At 34.8% G+C, this 19,610-nt stretch overlaps 1 protein-coding gene across 4 annotated transcripts in view; it reads right to left on the reverse strand.

Annotated features, from left to right (window-relative positions):
* The window catches only part of LOC131843774 (RNA-binding protein Pasilla), a 126,041-nt gene extending 107,426 nt beyond the window's left edge, over nucleotides 1–18,615 (reverse strand). For 3 of the 4 annotated variants that reach the window (XM_059192531.1, XM_059192544.1, XM_059192523.1), the window contains exons 1-2: nucleotides 18,253–18,615; nucleotides 17,725–17,787 (exon numbers count right to left, since the gene is read on the reverse strand). In XM_059192531.1, the coding sequence (XP_059048514.1) occupies nucleotides 17,725–17,787; nucleotides 18,253–18,370 (181 nt within the window). In that variant the 5' untranslated portion in view covers nucleotides 18,371–18,615. The remainder of the gene's footprint in view (nucleotides 1–17,724; nucleotides 17,788–18,252) is intronic. The other variant, XM_059192538.1, reaches the window with a different exon arrangement.
* Nucleotides 18,616–19,610: the final 995 nt, after the last annotated feature.

A 19,610-nucleotide genomic window follows, 5' to 3' on the forward strand; every position in this document is an offset into this window, starting at 1 on the left:
TGGTCTAGCGGTTTTAGCACACCGCCTTACTTCCGATGGTCGCTTGATCGATTCGATCCGATGGTCGCTAAGATTATTTGTATTTGTATTGTTTGTATCTGTCTGAGTGTATTTACGGAAAAAAATCTATGTATTTGTATTAGTTGTCTGGTACTCATAACACAAGCTTTAACTAGCTTAACTTGGGTCTACATAGTGCTGTGTGAATTGTCCTGAGATTACTATTATATGTTTACCACATATAATAGTAATCTCAGGACAATTCAATGTGTGTGTGTGAGAGAGAGAGAGAGAGTGTAATAAATCAAACTTGTGACTTCTTCTCATGAACCATTTATTGCAGACAAAGCCGCGGCCGATAGCTAATTGTATAAAAAAGCGTTATAGCTCCACTTGAACAATCGGAGCCCGCTCCCGCCAAAGACGCGGATTAATTAGAAAACGAGAAAACGTAATGGAACAACATTTCGTTTAATTTGAACAATAAAGAGAAAGGTCAACTACGACTAAAGATGATATATTCACGGTTATTCACCACAATTACAAATATATTTTTAGTTCGGGAAAACTTTAATATTTTAGGGAATCATTACATAGTAATATAAAACAAATTTGCTGTCGCTGTCTGTCCCTATGTATGCTTAAATCTTTAAAACTACGCAACGGATTTTGAAGCGGTTTTTTCTAATAGTGATTCAAGAGGAAGGTTTATATATATAATACGTGTATAATACGTACACCCGTGCGAAGCCGGGGCGAGTAGGTAGTTTCTATATAAGAGAAATGACATTTTAGTCAACGCATTTGCACGGGTGTTTTTTATGGATGGTAATGGAATGATGCACCCGCCTGCGCTAACGGTTTACGTTGGTGGGGCACCAGTGGAGGATGATATGATGATATCACTTATGTTCTTACGGACCGGTGAGAATGACATATCATAGTGAAATTACAGTTTACCCTGAACCAACAATATGGCGCTCAGGAATCGTAATTTACCTAAGTTAGGTAAATATAATTAGTATGCCTCTTCCCATTACTGTCTTTCAACCGCTTTCTGTTTCTACCCATTGGTTAGCTGGTAGAAAATGCCATATGGCAGTAAGCTCGCCAATTGTACATTATTTTAAATAGTGCAATAAAATAATGATATAGTTTGTTGAGTTGCCAATGCCTTATCAGCTAAGGCGACATGCGATATCAGTAAATTGGTTTGTAATAGTTACAGAACGCTTATCGCGTTTTATCGTTACGCTAGTTTTGAGTAGGCCTAGTGTTTGATATATTGAATCATTTAAAATCATTACATAGTATAAAACAAAGTCGCTGTCGCTGTCTGTCCCTATCTATGCTTAAATCTTTAAAACTACGCATCGGATTTCGAAGCGGGTTCTTTTAATAGATAGAATGATTCAAGAGGAAGGTTTATATGTATAATACGTATAATACATGTACCCGTGCGAAGTAGGGGCGAGTAGCTAGTGTAATGATAGTTTGTTGAGTTGCCGTTGTTGTCTGTCCCTATGTATGCTTAAATCTTTAAAACTACGCATCGGGTTTTGAAGCGGTTTCTTTTAATAAATAGAGTGATTCAAGAGGAAAGCTTATATGTATATAACATGTACACCCGTATAGCTAGTATAATGATAATGAGTGTTGGAGGCGATTCTGTACCAACATAGACAATAACAACCAAGCAGTCAAAGTGAAGGCCTGCCTTTCCAAAGAGAAAGAACACACAATAGGCTGTCTTAAAAAATCGGATAATAGCTACACAACAAATGACACAGAAACCTGCGAACTACTACTGTCAACTCACTTCCCAGGATTCCTTGCGGACAATGACCACTCATGGAATTCCCAGGAAAGTAGGACAACCAGCAGCTCGGACTGGGAGATAGCAAGCAGAGTAATAAACAGAGAAAGACTCACATGGGCAATCAACACATTTCTACCTTTCAAAGCTGCAGGACTAGACGGTATTTTTCCGGCTCTCCTGAAATGGAGCGGTGACATAATAGCTGAACACTTGGTTCAACTTTTCCGGGCATGCCTAGCTCACCGATACATACCTTTGAAATGGCGTGAAGTGAAAGTAATTTTCATTCCGAAACCTGGCAGAGGTGACTACACACAGGCCAAGTCCTTTCGACCAATTAGTCTCACATCGTTTTTACTAAAAACAATGGAGAGGCTTTGCGACAAAGAGATCAGAGACCTGATATGTATAAACAAACCACTGCACACCAACCAACACGCCTACAGTGAAGGCAAATCAACGGAATCAGCACTCCACAGCGTCGTAAGTCGCATTGGTAACTCGCTAAACTCAAAGCAGCCTACACTAGGTGCCTTCATAGACATCGAAGGGGCCTTTGATAAAACGAACTTTACCAGTATCAGTCGCGCTCTTACCATACATGGAGTACCAACAACTCTCATAGAATGGATAAACAACATGCTGAAAAACCGTGCAATCCAGTTCACCGTAAACACTACCACACGTGGGATCGTAAGTAGAGGATGTCCACAAGGAGGGGTCCTGTCACCACTCCTGTGGAACTTAGTTGTTAATGAACTCATTGAGGAGCTCAACGACAACGACCTCTACACGGTAGGTTACGCAGACGACATTGCCGTACTTATATCAGGAAATTTTGAGGGAACCTTATGCGATCGCATGAGAGAAGCCTTCAGAACAATAGAGAGATGGTGCGAAAACCATGAACTCTCCGTGAATCCTTCTAAAACAGAACTCATCATGTTCACCAACAAAAGAGCTCCAGGTACTTTCAATTTACCGAAACTCTTTAATACAGAGCTTAAACTTAAGGAGGAGGTCAAGTACTTGGGAGTCATACTAGACAGCAAACTTCTCTGGAATAAACATCTTGATCACAAAATTAACAAAAGCACAATTGCATTCTATCAATGCAGGAAAATGCTTGGTAATAAATGGGGTGTCTCCCCGAAAATAACTCTCTGGCTATACACATCAGTAATAAGACCAATGCTGGTATATGGGGCCTTGGTTTGGTGGACAAGGTCGAAACTTACGACCACAGTCAACAAACTAAGATCTTTCCAAAGACTTGCATGCTCCTCAGTTACTGGATGTATGAAAACAACCCCAACAATGGCAATGGAAATAGCCCTTAACATTACACCCCTTGACCTATACATACAGCAAGAAGCAGCTATAGCTGCCACAAGATTATACCATCTTGGTCTATGGGGCAAAAACCATTACAGTTCTCACACAACCATCCTGAACCAAGCAATCGAATATGAACCTTTGATTGCCGCTCCGTGTGACAGAACTCAAGCATACCACTCGTTTAACAGGAAATACCAAATACAATTGAAGGAGGAGGAAAGGGACCAATCTGCAGTAAATGAACTACGCATCTACACAGATGGCTCCAAGACACAGAACGGTTCAGGAGCTGGGGCACATTCCCTTGACCTCAACATGAACATATCTATACCGCTCGGCAAACACAGTTCGATCTTTCAGTGCGAATGTGTTGCCCTGACCGAGGCAGCAAAAGCTGTATACAGGTTAGGGGTCAACAATTTCAACATTAAATTCATATCGGACAGTGCAGCCGTGCTTAAAGCACTACAGAACAGAAAATCCAACAACAAACTAATAATCGAGTGCCACATCGCCCTGGAAAAAATTGCAACGCATAACGGAGTAATTATCCAGTGGATAAAGGGGCACAGCGGATCATATGGCAATGACGCCGCGGACGAACTAGCGAGAGTAGGATCCGGCATGGTGGTTGCAGGCCCCCTCCCGCTCATGCCAATACCATTCTCGCAATTTCGCACCTGGATTCGCCAGAGATCCACCGAAATACAAAACCACAGATGGAACCTAACCACTGATTGCAAACAATCTAAAGTGGCAATTCCAAAAACGAACCATCGGTTAACAACACGTCTACTTAATCTAGATAGACAAAACCTAAAAATAATGATAGGGACAATAACGGGCCATTGTTCCTTAAACAAACACTTATACAAAATTGATGCTACAGACAGCCCCCTCTGTCGGGGCTGCTTTGAAGCTGAAGAAACGGCGGCTCACGTAATCCTGGAGTGCACGGCAGTGGCCGAACAACGAAAACAAATCCTCGGAACGGTGAGGTCGCTCCGTGAAGCCTGCGAAGACACCAGGAGTCTTCTGCGCTTTTGGGAGGAGCTTGGCTGGCTACGTTAGTAGTCTGGCTCTACACGCACAACGGCCCGAATGTGAGGCTAATTGCGGAGAATGGAGTCTAACATACCATACCATACCATAGTATAATGATAAATTTAAGTAAGTGTGATGCAGACGAAGTTCTGTGGTAAATTTTAAAGTATATGTAATGGTGCACTTGGCTGGGCTAACGGTTTACGTTGGCGGAGCACATGTGGAGGATGATAATATGATCATCAGGTTAGGTGTGACCACAAATCCACTTCTCTTAGAATATATAATTCAAATTCAAATTTAAAATTCAAAATATCTCTATTCATGTAAGTCTATTACAGACTCTTATGTGTCAAATCTACCGTCAGTTCGGAGTGATTTCGAGATGAGAAGAACTGACAAGAAACTCAGCTCGTATTCTTTTCAAATAAATGTTATACATGCTTACAATACATACAATACATGGATCCATTACAAATCTTTTAATTTCTCGTATTGTATTAGTAGGTTTAGATAGTTTTCATTTATTTTCTTGATGACCTCGGTGGTCTAGCGGTTTAGCACACCGCCTAATTCAGAAGGTCGCGGCTTCGATTCCTCGTACGGCACAAACATTTGTATTCAAATGTATTATTGTTTGGTCTGGGTATTATCATACGTATATCTATCTATAATACGTATGTCTGTATGCATTTACGAAAAAAAATGTATCTATGTACGTCAAATGCAATGTACAAATTACAGCTGTAACTATTCGATTAATAAATAAAAAAGATGATACGAAACGTGATAAATCCCTGATGAATTTGCGACGATGGGCTAACTGACCTAACCACATGCTGTTATCAAGCTTCACCAATGCTTCACGTAGTGCCCCACGTGGTACGGCGTATATCGTTAGCACAAACGGGTACTCCACTCCATTATCATACATTAAACAAATATTAGTATAGACAACCAGGGGCGGATCGTAAAAGTGTGGGGCCCTGGACTAAATCTACTTAGGATCCTACCTAATTATATTACTCAACTAAAAAAATACACCGACCAAAAACAAGCGACCAGAAGTTCTCCGTTCCTTTCGATAAATTGATTGATATCAGGGTTGTCAACCTTATGATAGGTTTTTTTATATTCTAAATATCATTTCAGTGGGGACTGGGGCCGTTAGTATCGTCGGGGCCCTGGGCTGGCCCTTAGGTAGATCCGCCTATGTAGATAACAGCTTTTTTACAACTACTTATCAATTTTGAAATTTACACACTCAGCCTATTTTATCCAATATTACATTAATATTTGAAGCAAAAACTTTGTACCCCTTTTTACGAAAGTTACGCAGAGGGTAGAGCATCAAATTTAACACATTATTAATATTATAAACACGAAAGACAATTATAAAAAAATGACATATTGTAATTTAAATAATGTAAATTAAATATTGTAATGGGTGAAAACTGTGATTGGTACAGTTTATGCTGTAAATAATATAAATGACGTAGTGGAGTAACTTGAAACAGTCATGCTCGCTATAAAGTTCAAACTTGTGGCGGCGTGGTGGGCCGGGTCGATGTGCTCCCTCTAATATGGTTGAGTGCAATGATGGCTGGCTCATCCGTCATACTCGTGTACGGGTGCTGCTTGTGGGGACTGGTCTGTTCAGGTTGCGAACACTGATTAGATTTTTTTATATAGCATATGCTGGTGGTCACTCTATTCTCCCAAATTTGAATTTAAATGAAATAGTATTATTGTAAATATGTACAACATTAAAAAAAAATACGAGCTGAGTTTCTTGTCAGTTCTTCTCATCTCGAAATTATTCCGAACTGACGGTAGATTTGACATATCATAAGAGTCTGTAATAGACCTACATGAATAAAGATATTTTGAATTTGAATTTGAATTTGAAAGTTTATGAGTATGGATGGATGTTTGATACGCAAACACTACTGAACGGATTTTGATGTAACTTTACAGTGATATAGCTTATACATCAGAATAACATATAGGCTATAAATTTATCGTGGTTCATCCTCGGATACAGCTAGAATTTTAAGAATGCTAATATTTTTTTTTTAAATTATGACTATAAACTACATTACCAACTACTATGCATTTGACACACACATAGAAGTACAGTCTTTGACAATAACACCTTATATATGTTCAAACTTATAATTTAAATTATTTATGGTCTAATTTCGACCACTGAAAGTATTTTACACTAGCTACACGCCACTACTTCGCACGGGTGTACATGATCATTCAGAATCATTCTATCTATTAAAAAAAAACCGCTTCAAAATCTGTTGCGTTGTTTTAAAGATTTAAGCATACATAGGGACGGACAGACAGCGACGGCGACTTTGTTTTATACTATGTAATGATGATACTGGGGATGAAAAGGGGTAAATATTAAAATCTCCACTAATTTATAAACTTGTTCAGCAATTTTCCGTTCCTGCACGTTTGTGGCTTCTTCAATATTTTGAAGGGTTAGTTTCCGAGTTCTCTCATTATTCAAAGTTATGGAAGGGTTTCTTTTGGGAGTTTTAGATCATATTATACACACGTGTAAGCAGAATATAATTATATCCGACTGCCAAATAACTGAGGGTAATGTTAAAGTTTAAAATTACTCAAAAAAGAGCTTATGTTCGCTATCTCATAACTTAATTTATAAACCGATTTTGAATATATTTTTTTAATTTATTTGACGGCCTCGGTAGTCTAGTCGTATAGCACACTGCTTTATTTCTGCTGGTCTCGGCTTCGAGATAATGATGTATGTATTTAAAAAAATTTACCTATCTATTATTTATTTAAGTATTTTAAAACATACAAATATTCAAATTCAAAATGTCTATCTTCATGTAGGTCTATTACAGACTCTTATGATATGTCAAATCTACCGTCAGTTCGGAATGATATCGAGATGAGAAGAACTGACAAGAAACTCAGCTCGTATTCTTTTCAAATTCTATTATAAAGATGGTTATACATTGGACCCCGTATTAGGCGAATCTGTATCGCGGGAGCCCACAAAAGAATTGCCAGATAATTATCAGATATTTATGTATTAATATCAGTTGCCTAGTACTCAACACAAGCTCTGCTTAGCTTAGGACTAGATGGGGTTGTGTGAATTATGTAGGAATATTATACTATATCTGGAAGCGTAAGTTAAATAAGTTAGCTTAAGTTGTGTGAACATATAGATATAAATGTAATTGGAAATCATGCTATAATTACATTCATTAAGTAGTTTGGATTTTTTATGTTTCAAACAGGGATGAATGTAAGAGAAAAACATATTACGCCGACCTCAAATAAATGGGATAAGGAAGAAGATGAAGAAGTTTGGAATTTCAGCCATGTTTGTTATATATAGAACTCTTTTTTTATGCTATTAAATATATAGTATGTTTGATTTTAGATGTTTGGAACAGGGAAGAATGGAGGAGATAAACATATTACGCCGACCTCAAATAAATGGGATAAGTAAGAAGATGAAGAAGTTTGGAATTTCAGCCATGTTTGTTATATATAGAACTCTTTTTTTATGCTATTAAATATATAGTATGTTTGATTTTGGATGTTTGAAACAGGGATGAATGTAAGAGAAAAACATATTACGCCGAACTCAAATAAATGGGATAAGGAAGAAGATGAAGAAGTTTGGAATTTGAGAAAAACATTACGCCATGCTATTAAATGTATAGTATGGTAAGACAAAATTAAATCAATTCCGATTTCTTCAGAAATTCTTTTATAGTTTGGATTTTCAACTGTTTGTTAAATTTTATTGTGCGGAAGAACGAGAACCAGATCTTATGGAAAGTGTATAATATGAATGTGGATGGATGTAAAGGGAGGGGACGCCCTAAGAAAAGATGGATGGATTGTGTGAAAGATGATATGAATAAAAGAAGAGTATGCTCAGATATGACGGCCGATAGAGAGCAGTGGAAGAGAATGACATACTGCGCCGACCACAAATAATAGGATAAAGGCAAGGCAATGATGACGTAAAAGTACTCTACTCTCTACTCTCCATTATAATCTATACATATAAATAAAATTGGAGTGTCTGTTTGTAATATTGAAATAACCGTTTTTTACTACATGCATATGAATATAAATACGGAACATACATCAAAATAACATTTTTTACAATTTTTGTCTTTGCAATAATGATGATTTTAAATATGGAAGACAATTTTTTGTGCTATTTAATATATGTATGATTAGACAGATTAAAATAAATTCCGATTTCATTTAATATCCGTGTGGACACAATTCGAATAGTTGGCGAGTTTGTAGAAAACCCGTTTCCTAAACTGGGGCCATAGACAAATTTGAATTGTATTAGCGTTGGAATGTGGTAAAAGTTAATACACTTTTAGACTATATTGGTCTACCATTTGAAGGCTTACGTGTATCCTAACGTTTACTAACTTGAATGGCAAGCTGATGATGGTTCAGTTAATGATTCTTGCAAGGTCAATAATAACCTTACGAATTTTGTATACCCGAAAGTTTGCGTGTGGACAGATATGTTCCTATTTTGATGAAACTTCACATTTTTGATTTTTTTATATAGCATATGCTGGTGGTCACTCTATTCTCCCAAATTTGAATTTAAATGAAATAGTATTAAGGTAAAAGCACTAATGCCCGACACTGAACTAAAAGATGACACTTTCGAAAAAAATCTTTTCTATTAAGAAAACTAATCATTTAAGTAACACCACTACTGGTATTAAAGATACCTAGGGTCATTTATGATACGTGGTCAAAAGCTTGCATACATTGTCAAGCAAATTTCAAAACGGCGTTAGTTGACAACAAACAATATGAGCAGGTTGATAATAAGTGCCTAATTCTTAGCGATTTTCTTAAGGCGACTGACTTTTAATACGTATGATTTTGTCTTATATATATATGATTATTGGCTATTGTTGGTTTCGATATTATAAATGTATGAAATTATTGATCTATTAGAACTATTTCCTTGTTGTTTTGGCTTGTTTTTTTATGAATTTGAAGTGGTGTTTACTATTAGTACCACAAATCAAACAAAACCTAAAAGATGACATGTGTGTCTTCAATTAGGGTTACATCGAACTGGTTTTGTTAGCTTATTTTAATGCAAATTTAGCCTTTACGTTTTAAAACTAATGTTTGTATCTGAGTTTCGTTTATTTTACACTAGTCTAACTATAAGTAGACAGTGTCAACTATTAGGGTATACTAGGTGTCAACTATTAGGTATCCATTAATTTCAAATTAAAGTTCGAGTACAATGCATCCAGTAAAGGGTCTGATGTTTCGATACTCCGAAGAAAATATGGAAGCAGCTATATAAGAATGCAGGCGGGACGTTCCGACAGCGGAGAAGAAATTCGGAGACCCGAGTAACTTTGATAAACAAAGTCAAGGGAAAGACCTATTAGACGTAAAATGGGAAGAAGGTGTTACGTGACTGAAGCGGTGAAAAAATACTCGTAACATGGGCAAAAGCTATGGTCAAACAAGGGTTCCCAATACGAAAAGATAACTTACAAGATAGTGCTAAGAAAATAGTTCAAGACCTTAAGATAGTAAGATAGAATCCAAGAACGGTAGACCAGGGAAGAGATAGTACAACAGCTGTTTAAAGCGTCACCCTGACCTTATAACAAGGTAAATTTGACAGCCTCCAGAGCATCTGTAATGATATCTCAAATAAAAAATTGGTTTCAAGAAATTGGCACTTACCTAAACAGTAATATTCATACAGATATTCTTAATGCACCTCAGCGAGTTTATAACATGGACGAGACTACTTTCTTCGTGAACCCCACCCCAACCCCAAGGAATAAGGTCCTAGTATCAATAGTTTAGATTTGAATAGTTTAAAGTACTTAATATCATCATCATCATCATCCCAGATGCCAAAATCTAATTACTTTTGACAAGCAATATGGCTAAATATTGATTTTCTGACAATTATATTTTTATGTTATTTGATTATATTTTGTTGCTAATTTAATAATTTTAAAGCACAGGCTGTGCTCGGTATTCATTTTAAAGTATTTTTATTGATTTGTTTTGATGAAACACATAATATTAGAGTGATCTTATATATGTCTACTATTAGTTCCAATTGATGTCTATTTTTGGTGGATTTGATTTTTGATGCTGTCATCTTTTAGTGTCTACGACAAACCTAAGATAAATATTATTCTTAGTTAAAAATATGTTAGTTTTAAAACATCTTACATGAAAAAGTTAATTTGTAAAAGTTGCTCTAACAGTAAAAAAAATTGTAACTGTAGTTTTTTGATAAATACATTTGTATTTTTGAGAATGAAGTTTGGTTTGTCCTTAATGTGTCTAGCATTAGTGCTTTTACCTTATTGTAAATATGTACAACATTAAAAAAAAATACGAGCTGAGTTTCTGTCAGTTCTTCTCATCTCGAAATCATTCCGAACTGACGGTAGATTTGACATATCATAAGAGTCTGTAATAGACCTATACATGAATAAAGATATTTTGAATTTGAATTTGAATTAATACCTTATGTATAAGCTATATTAATGTAAAGTTTCAATGTTTCAGAATAACACATAAGTTATAATTTAAAAAATGTAAAATAGTCGAAATAGAACGATAAATGATCTGCAATTTTACTGCAGACAAACTGCAAAGCAATTTTATGGCTTGGTGATTATATTATGTTTTTGTATTAATTTGTGTAAATAAATAAATAAATAAAATAAAAATAAATGTGATGTGGACGAAGTTGCTCGGATCAGCAAGTACTTAATATACTTAGAAATAGACCAGACCCAGACAGATACAAAATCATACTCATTAATACAAATATTTGTACCGTGCGACGAATCGAACCCGCGACTAACGGAAGTGAAGCGGTGCAAAACCGCTAGTTCATCGAGTCCGTCTAAAGTTTGTTGCAGAAATTGAACTCACGGTCATCGAAAAGTAAGGTAGTATGTTAAATGCCTAGAACACGAGATGAATAAATATTAGTTACTCAATCAGATCAAAGGCACTCAGCAGCTGATGAATCCTATAATTCCACACTCCCAATTTACATGATAAGTACCTACTGTGTTCGTATTAATTCCGAAGGGTTCCCAATATATCCCTTGAGTGCCGTAACTATAACAGAAGACTAAACATGTGTACAGAGTGAAATCTCTTAGCCAGTGCTCATTATGGAAAGTTACATTTGTAATTGCTGATGATGAAATGGTGTGTCACTCCGGGCGAACGAGGTATAAACTGATGGGACCCCAATGAAGTAAGAAATTCAAATTCACACTGAAATTAGAGATATATTACAAAAAAATAAAAAAATAATTTGTATATTATAGTTAAAAATATTTGTAAATTTCAAAATAAATGGCTTTATTATTATTATATAAGAATAATATTCAAGTAGATCTATCACAGACTCTTATGATATGTCAAAAGAACATGGTGACTATGCAGAGACTTCATCCTTCCTTCATAACAATTAATACAAAAAGATCAACCAGAACAATCTCATTTGTTAAAAAAAAATACTGTTAACCATGTAATACCGTAGATATAAACTTTTATATCAGCATTAGTGATGTGCGTATATTTTGTATTATTCATTTCTTTGTTTGACTTAATATAATTTAGTTTGAACTAGTGCTCAAGTTTACACTCTGTACATTTAGTACTCAGTGGTAATCACCCGATTGGTCCTGGGTCAGTAATTAGGCCCTCACAACGTACGTGTCACCAGTTTGTAGGTAATGAATCCTTAAATCCATACAATTACATACATTTAATGCGACACAAAGCTCTTCTAGAATATTCTACTTGTGTATACAAAACAATGAATGCTATTTAATTGGGGAGACGTTTCTCATTGCTAGCAATGTCAGGTTGATCTCCACGCGATACCCCTATATTACTGTAAAGTTTCATTAAAATCTGTTCCGTAGTTTTTGCGTGAAAGAGTAATAAACACCCATGTTTATGATATTAGCTGTGATATTAGTAAGATTTTACTAACATTAAATACTAGTTTACCCGCGCAACTTCGTCTGCATTATAGTTACTTTACAACTATCATTCTATTTCGCCCGATTTACATTTTCTTTTTAATTACAGCCCATGTGTAAGATTTAATCATACATAGAGACAGACAGAGGCGACTTTGTTTTATACTATACTAGCTGTTCCCGCGACTTAGTCCGCGTGGAATTTATTTTTACACTTTTTTTTCTGAAATAAAAAAAAATCTAAAATAAAAGTAGCCTAAGTACTTCTTATTACATCAGCTATCTGCCAAGAAAAAGTCCCGTCAAAATCGGTCTCCTCGTTACGGAGATTAGCCGGAACAAACAGCCGACAGACAGACAGACAAAAATGATAAAAAATGGTATTTTGGTTATGTACCGTATATATATTCATATGCATGTAGTAAAATATGGTTATTTCGATATTACAAACAGACACTCCAATTTTATTTATATGTATAGATTATTATAGTAGGATATTCAACTATGCAAGAGCAACACACAAGTTTCTTGCTCGTTCTTCTTGTGATGAGACAGCTTTCCGAACGAGCGGTAGATTAAAAAATGTAATGACTATTCAAAAATGCTTCAATGTAAGTTTATTTGAATAAATGATTTTCTATTCTATTCTATTTATATGTATAGATGTATAGATTATTATAGTAGGATATTCAACTACTTTGATTTTCCACATTGGCGCTGCACTTAGTCATCGGAGTCGTATCAACCTATGCTAGTTGTTTGCAGTTGCCTTGACATTTCACAGCAACTCTATCGTTAGCTGCATGGGTGATTACGTCAGTCAATGAATGAATGATCAGGAAGTTTCTAATTTGAGGACTGACCCCATAGTTATCCACCTACGCTCTTGCAATTATTATTATGATTACAATACCGTCATCCTTTCATAGTAACTTTGGATAAAGTCGTTTTTTACTTATTTGTGCATTGCACAATAATAATAACCCTGAACTAATCATATATATATACTAGCTATCCCGGCAAACGTTGTTTTGCCATATAAATTAATAACGCTATAAAAAAATAGGGGTTGATGATAGAAGGGTGAAAATTTAGGATTGTATGTATTTTTGTATGTTGTATCATAAAAAAATAGAAACTAAAAATTTTTGTCTAAAAAATAAAATAAAAAAATTTAGGGGTGGACTACCCCTAATATTTAGGGGGATGAAAAATAGATGTTGGCCGATTCTCAGATCTACTCAATACGCTCACAAAATTTCATGAGAATCGGTCAAGCCGTTTCGGAGGAGTATGGGAACGAAAACTGTGACACGAGAATTTTATATATAATCTTGTAATTACATACATGATGTACATAGAAAACACTCAGACGAATACAAGCAATCATAGTCATCAATACAAATCTTTATACCATGGGAGGAATTGAACCTGCGACCATTGGAAGTAAAGCAGGTGCTAAACCGCTAAACCACTGAGACAATCATGGGTAAATGTTAGACTTACAAAACAAATTTACCTTCATTCCAATAAGTTAATTGGAATTTAGTTTCTAGATGCAGTTTTTTCTTATTAGATTATAATGGAGTGGCACCAGTGGAGGATGATAAGATGAGCATGAGCTCAGGCCAGTTAGCTCATCGTAGGGAAGTCACAAGGACGTTATCATGGTGGTTTCCAGGGAACAGGGAACCGTGTCGAGATCAACCTGACATGGTCGTAAAGCGATCAAATTCTATTACGTTATGAGATTAAAACAAGTGTAAATGCATTATGACCGCCTCGGTGGTCTAGCGGTTTACTTCCAATGGTCGCGGGTTCGATTCCTCGCACGGCACAAACATTTGTATTCATGAGTATGATTGTTTGCATCGGTCTGGGTATTTTCTACGTATAATATGTAGGTATTTATGTGTCGAAAAAAAAAACATATCTATGTATTTGTATCAGTTGTCTAGTACCCATAACACAAGCTTTATGTAGCTTAATTTGGTTCTAGATGGCGCTGTGTGAATTGTCCTGAGATTATTTATTTATTTATTATTATTAATAAAAGCAAGCAAATAATAATTGCTTAAGACATTTACAAAGAGAAGTTTATATGAGAAATATTATCGAGAATTGGATTAAATTATTTACATTAACAATGTATTAATATAAATGCATTCTTAAATAATATGTGCTTAATAGATTTTTATTTATTAATGAGGTGAAAATTGAAGGAAAGAGGGGGAGGGGAAGACCAAGGCATAGCTACATCAAACAAATTGAGGACAAAATGGGAGTCGTGTCGTATCAAGAATTAAAGAGCATGATTGAAGATCGCGGAAAGTGGCAAGAGCTCCACCGAAAAGAGCGTAGCTCTTAAATTATGAATGATAATAAATGAAATAGATTTATAAACAGTTTACATGAGAAATATAATCTATTATCCGTATATTAATATTCTCATGGCAACTCCGCATCGATGAAATAGATTACGTAAAGCAGAAAAACATGGTGTCTTTATGTAGTTGATATAGGTCGACCTCTATTATATACGTATACTAGCTGTCCCGACAAACGTTGTTTTGCCATATAAATTAATAACGCTATAAAAAAATAGGGGTTGGTGCTAGAAGAGTGAAAATTTAGGGTTGTATGTATATTATATAAAAAAAATTATTAATATTTTTTATTGTGCAATAACACAATAAAAAAATATAAATAAAAAATTTTGCTCAAAAATAAAGAAAATATTTTAGGGGTGGACAACCCTTATCACTTAGAGGTATGAAAAATAGATAGTAGCCGATTCTCAGACCGACCTTATACCGACTAGGTATTGCCTGCGGCTTCGCTCGCGTTAATGTATTCCGTTAGGGGTGGAATTTATAAAAATCCGTTCTTAGGGAGTGCCTACGTCATAGTAGCTTTATGCATGCAAAGTCTCAGCCCGATCGGTTTAAAATTGAAGTTTCATCCCCTATTTTATGCCCTCGGAGGTAGAATTAATCAAAATAATCCTTTCTTAGCGGATACCTACGTCATAACATCTACCTGCATGCCAAATTTCACCCGATCCGTCCAGTGGTTTGGGCTGTGCGTTGATAGATCACTACAACTAGAAAGAACCGTTTTATACAAAATGCATATGAATGTAAATACCGGACATACACCAATATAACATTTTCTACAATTTTTGTCTGTCTGTCTGTGTGTTTATTCCGGCTAATCTCTGAAATGGCTGAGCCAATATTAACGGGACTTTTATTCTACCTAACGGAACTATTATTGGCAGGTAGCTTATGTAATAAGGAGTAACTTAGGCTACTTTTATTTTAGAAAAATAAAGTTAAATCCACGCGGACGAAGTCGAGAGCACAGCTAGTTAGAAATTATTCATCAAACTATAACCTCAAATTATTGTACACGTATATTTTTTGTATTTAAAAAATAATATACGTAATTAACAATAAAAAAATGCCGGTCCGTATATTAGAAATAAGATTTTTCAACGTGTTAATAATCAAAACGTAAGAAAACAGTGAACAGAGATTAAGTGCGTAGCGATTTCTATGTTGATTGTCGCATGCCTAATCCTTGTTATTAATTAAATATAAATCAATATTTATTTAAAAGAGCAACACACAAGTTTCTTGCTTATTCTTCTTGTGATGAATCTGCATTCCGAATAAGCGGTAGAATAAAAAAACTTGACTATTCAAAAGTGTTTATATTAAGTTTATTTGAATAAAGATTATTTCTATTTCTATTTCTAAAAAAAATCATCCGTATCCTCACCTGTTTCGGATCGTGTGATTGGGCAACTAACATTCAAACATCTAAACTTTCACTTCTTATAATTATTAATGGGACTATAAAACACTGGCCTTTTGCATCTACATGCAAAAAAACATTGCATCACAGTAATATTACGAAACATATTCATAAAAAAATCAACTGTGGTAGTTATTCAATTAAATTAATAAAGATGTTTATAATTTATTTAAATAATGACTATAATTTAAGTAAATTAATATTAAATTAGAAGTTTCCCTGTCTTGTTTAATTGTTAAAATAAATATGACTTAAATCTTACATACATGTACATACATATATACATACATTACATGTAATACCTACAATTGATTAGTATCATAGATTTTATTTATGTATAAATATATAATAAGAAGAATCCTTTACTATGCACTTATCTATGCTTTTTATATATATATGTATGTTGATTTTTCTTTTATTATTATATTTTGTACTATTAGTTGCACATTTTCTTCATTTATTTAATAATCCTATGATTGTTTATTTATTGATTATATTATATCCCTCAGTACAGAGTGCCTTGTGGCAATGGCCCTCTCTAAAAACTCCTACTGAAGAAGGGTATCCAAAATATAGTAGACACTGGAAGGATTTATGGAGACCTTTGCCACAAGGCACTATAAGTATAAATATATAAAATATAAACTAGCTGTATAAATAACACATAGACAACTACAGGGTCTAGAAACATAAAATTTAAATTATGATAATATAAAATTTAACATTCCAAAAACGAGTATTTTAATCTGATAGCATTCTGCTCCGAATTTACTCAGCTGACAGTCAGTAAGTGTACAGATGCTATAAAAGCCTACCTAAACATTATGCAATGTAAACATTGAAGCCACTTCATTGGATACTTGCAAGATTTGACAAATAGCCCGACCAACCTTGAGACTAATCAAACCTCAGACATATGATATCCAACCTTATTCACACAGCAATTAAGTTCAAGTGTACAAGTTTAGAATGCACAGCTACAACTGTCATAACCTTCACTCTCATCACTTCATTCTGGCACCAGCCTCCACACACTACACACCTACTAGTGTAATACATAAACATGATCTATTTGAAAACTATTAAAATTACTAAATACCATTTATCACTTATAAAATAGGATGGGTGCCAATCTAGGTATACACCTAAATACTTGTGCAATATTATTGAATTTGATGAATTGATAATGCAAATTAAATGTTAATAATTCAATAGTTAGTTCAATTGATGACTTTCAAATAAATAAAGCGAAATAAAAGCGTTCAGATGGGAAATAAAAATTTCAAGAAGAGTTGTAGCAAATACATGACACCGAGTATGGACGATATCTGTACATTTAGGTGATGATCACACCAACGATGCCAATACTAAGCCATGGATGGGGCAATGTGAGGCTAAGTACATGGCTCACAACATCGAGGCAATGTGAACTGTGTTTGATGAGGAGGTTAACGCTGACACCTAGGCTGCCGGCTCACGTCCCGGACCAGCATGGTACCCTCTGGTGACTCGTGAGTGGGTTACTGGCTGATCAGAGGTGCGGTGGACGGTGAGCAGCAGAGGTGATCAGCGTGAGCGAGTGCGCGCGTGAGACATGCGCGCCACAACAACCACAAAGCTAATGAGGGGCGAACAGTGTGTTGACTGACGACTCACCGAAATGAGACGTAATATTGCCATGGCCGTTGGCCAGTGGCAAGGCCGTCACCAAGTCTTGCACTAAAAAACAACGACTCTTGTTTAACATTGTAAACAAAATTAGAAAATATCACGGTATTAAAGTATATCGGCCTGCAGCGGCCGGTAAGTATACGGCGCTCTAGCGCTTATCAATGTATTATAAAATTTTACACGGCAAGTTTATCATAGACATAGATTATGAACGTTCAGCCATCTAAATAAGTCAATAAAACTGTTCTGCATAATTCTGTCGCATAAAATTGTTCGATAACTGACAATTTACAGATCATAATGACCTTAGTTCACAAAAATAGGTCATACTGATAACAGATTCTGATAAGAATCTTGCAGGAATAGTGTAATGATAGCTGAATCGACCATAGCTCTCTGTCAATGTTATTGCTCGCTCGGTTTGCCCTGACAAGTAGGTGAGTACCTACGCAATGAAGTAAATCAACATAATGTAATAATAGATATAGTGCGTAGTACAAGACGCGGACTCACCGGAGCTGAAGTGCGATCTCTTGATATCACCATTTTCTGAATCGCCGTCAAGGGGTCGTTTCCTTGAGTCCGTGATTTCCGGACTAGGGCAAGTATCCATTCCTGTGTCAGCGGCCATGTTGAATTTCAGGGCAAAACTTTAAACTTCTCTAGCATAATTCCCATTACGTAATTGCTTCAGAATGCGTATACTGATGCGGCACTTTGCATTATATAAACATCATATGTTACACTTGACACTTAAACAACTTAAAACAAAGAAAATTGAGGATTTTGTATGGTCTAAAGACTAAAATAAGGAGAGAAGTTACACTATAAGGTGTTACGTCTAAACGTTTTATGAACGTTTGGCGATACTGCGGTTTGCGGGTGTTGTGTTGCGCACAACCGACATGAAGTTTGACGCTACGCTATGTTGGTAGTCCTGAATTTAGACAGCAACCAGCTGATTATTCTAGTGATGTCTTTACAATAACATTTTTATTTAGTTTTCTTTTATTTTTTGTTTGTACTTTAATTAAAGTGTTAAATTAATGACGACACGTCTACTAAGAAAGAAAGAAAATACTGATACTCTCTTTCAAAGGTAATATTATATTGTACTTTAAAAATATTTAACAAAAAATATTTTTACATATTTCATATATTTATTTAAATTCAATTAAATCAAAATATTTTAATCATGTAGGTCTATTAAAAATAATTATTATAAGAAGAACTAATAAGAAACTCGAATCATTTTTTTAATAAGATTGTACGGAGTTGAAAATCTAAATTTAATCAAAAATGCTCAGTATAAATATTACAAAGTAATGCTGAATAAATGTGTTTTATACTTATTCTTCAATTAATCTTTATATTGAAATTAATTTAATGTATATATTTCTATAACAAAAGACTATTTTAGAAATTAGAATGCAAATTGTCGTGAAGCCATTAAATATAAGAAGAAGATTTTAGTTACATTTTATCTATCAAATAGTCGTGTATAATTTTTAGTTTATTAAAGCCTAATAATGGGTAAATCTAGTTTTAATTAATAATTCAACACTATATTCATATCACAAATGTTAATTAAATAAAATAGTTAAATTATCGTACAAAGTATTGGCTACAACACTAAAAGTACATAATGCGTCAAGGTCACCCACTCGCCAATCACAAAATGTTACTAACTTCAGTCACATTGCGATGAAGTTTGTCAGAGGCTTCGCGGGTTATTTGAATGAAATTTTTATGTTTTGCAAAACTATCTTCATTCAATTGCTTGATTGAATATCAAGTATTATATTTAATACATTGGGCATAAATATTTATTTTAGTAATTTAAAATAAATTGTGCCTTACTTGCCTAAAAT

The sequence above is a fragment of the Achroia grisella genome, unplaced genomic scaffold (assembly GCF_030625045.1).
Source record: "Achroia grisella isolate CSIRO2021 unplaced genomic scaffold, CSIRO_AGI_Agris_v1 utg1086, whole genome shotgun sequence".
NCBI lineage: Eukaryota > Metazoa > Arthropoda > Insecta > Lepidoptera > Pyralidae > Achroia > Achroia grisella.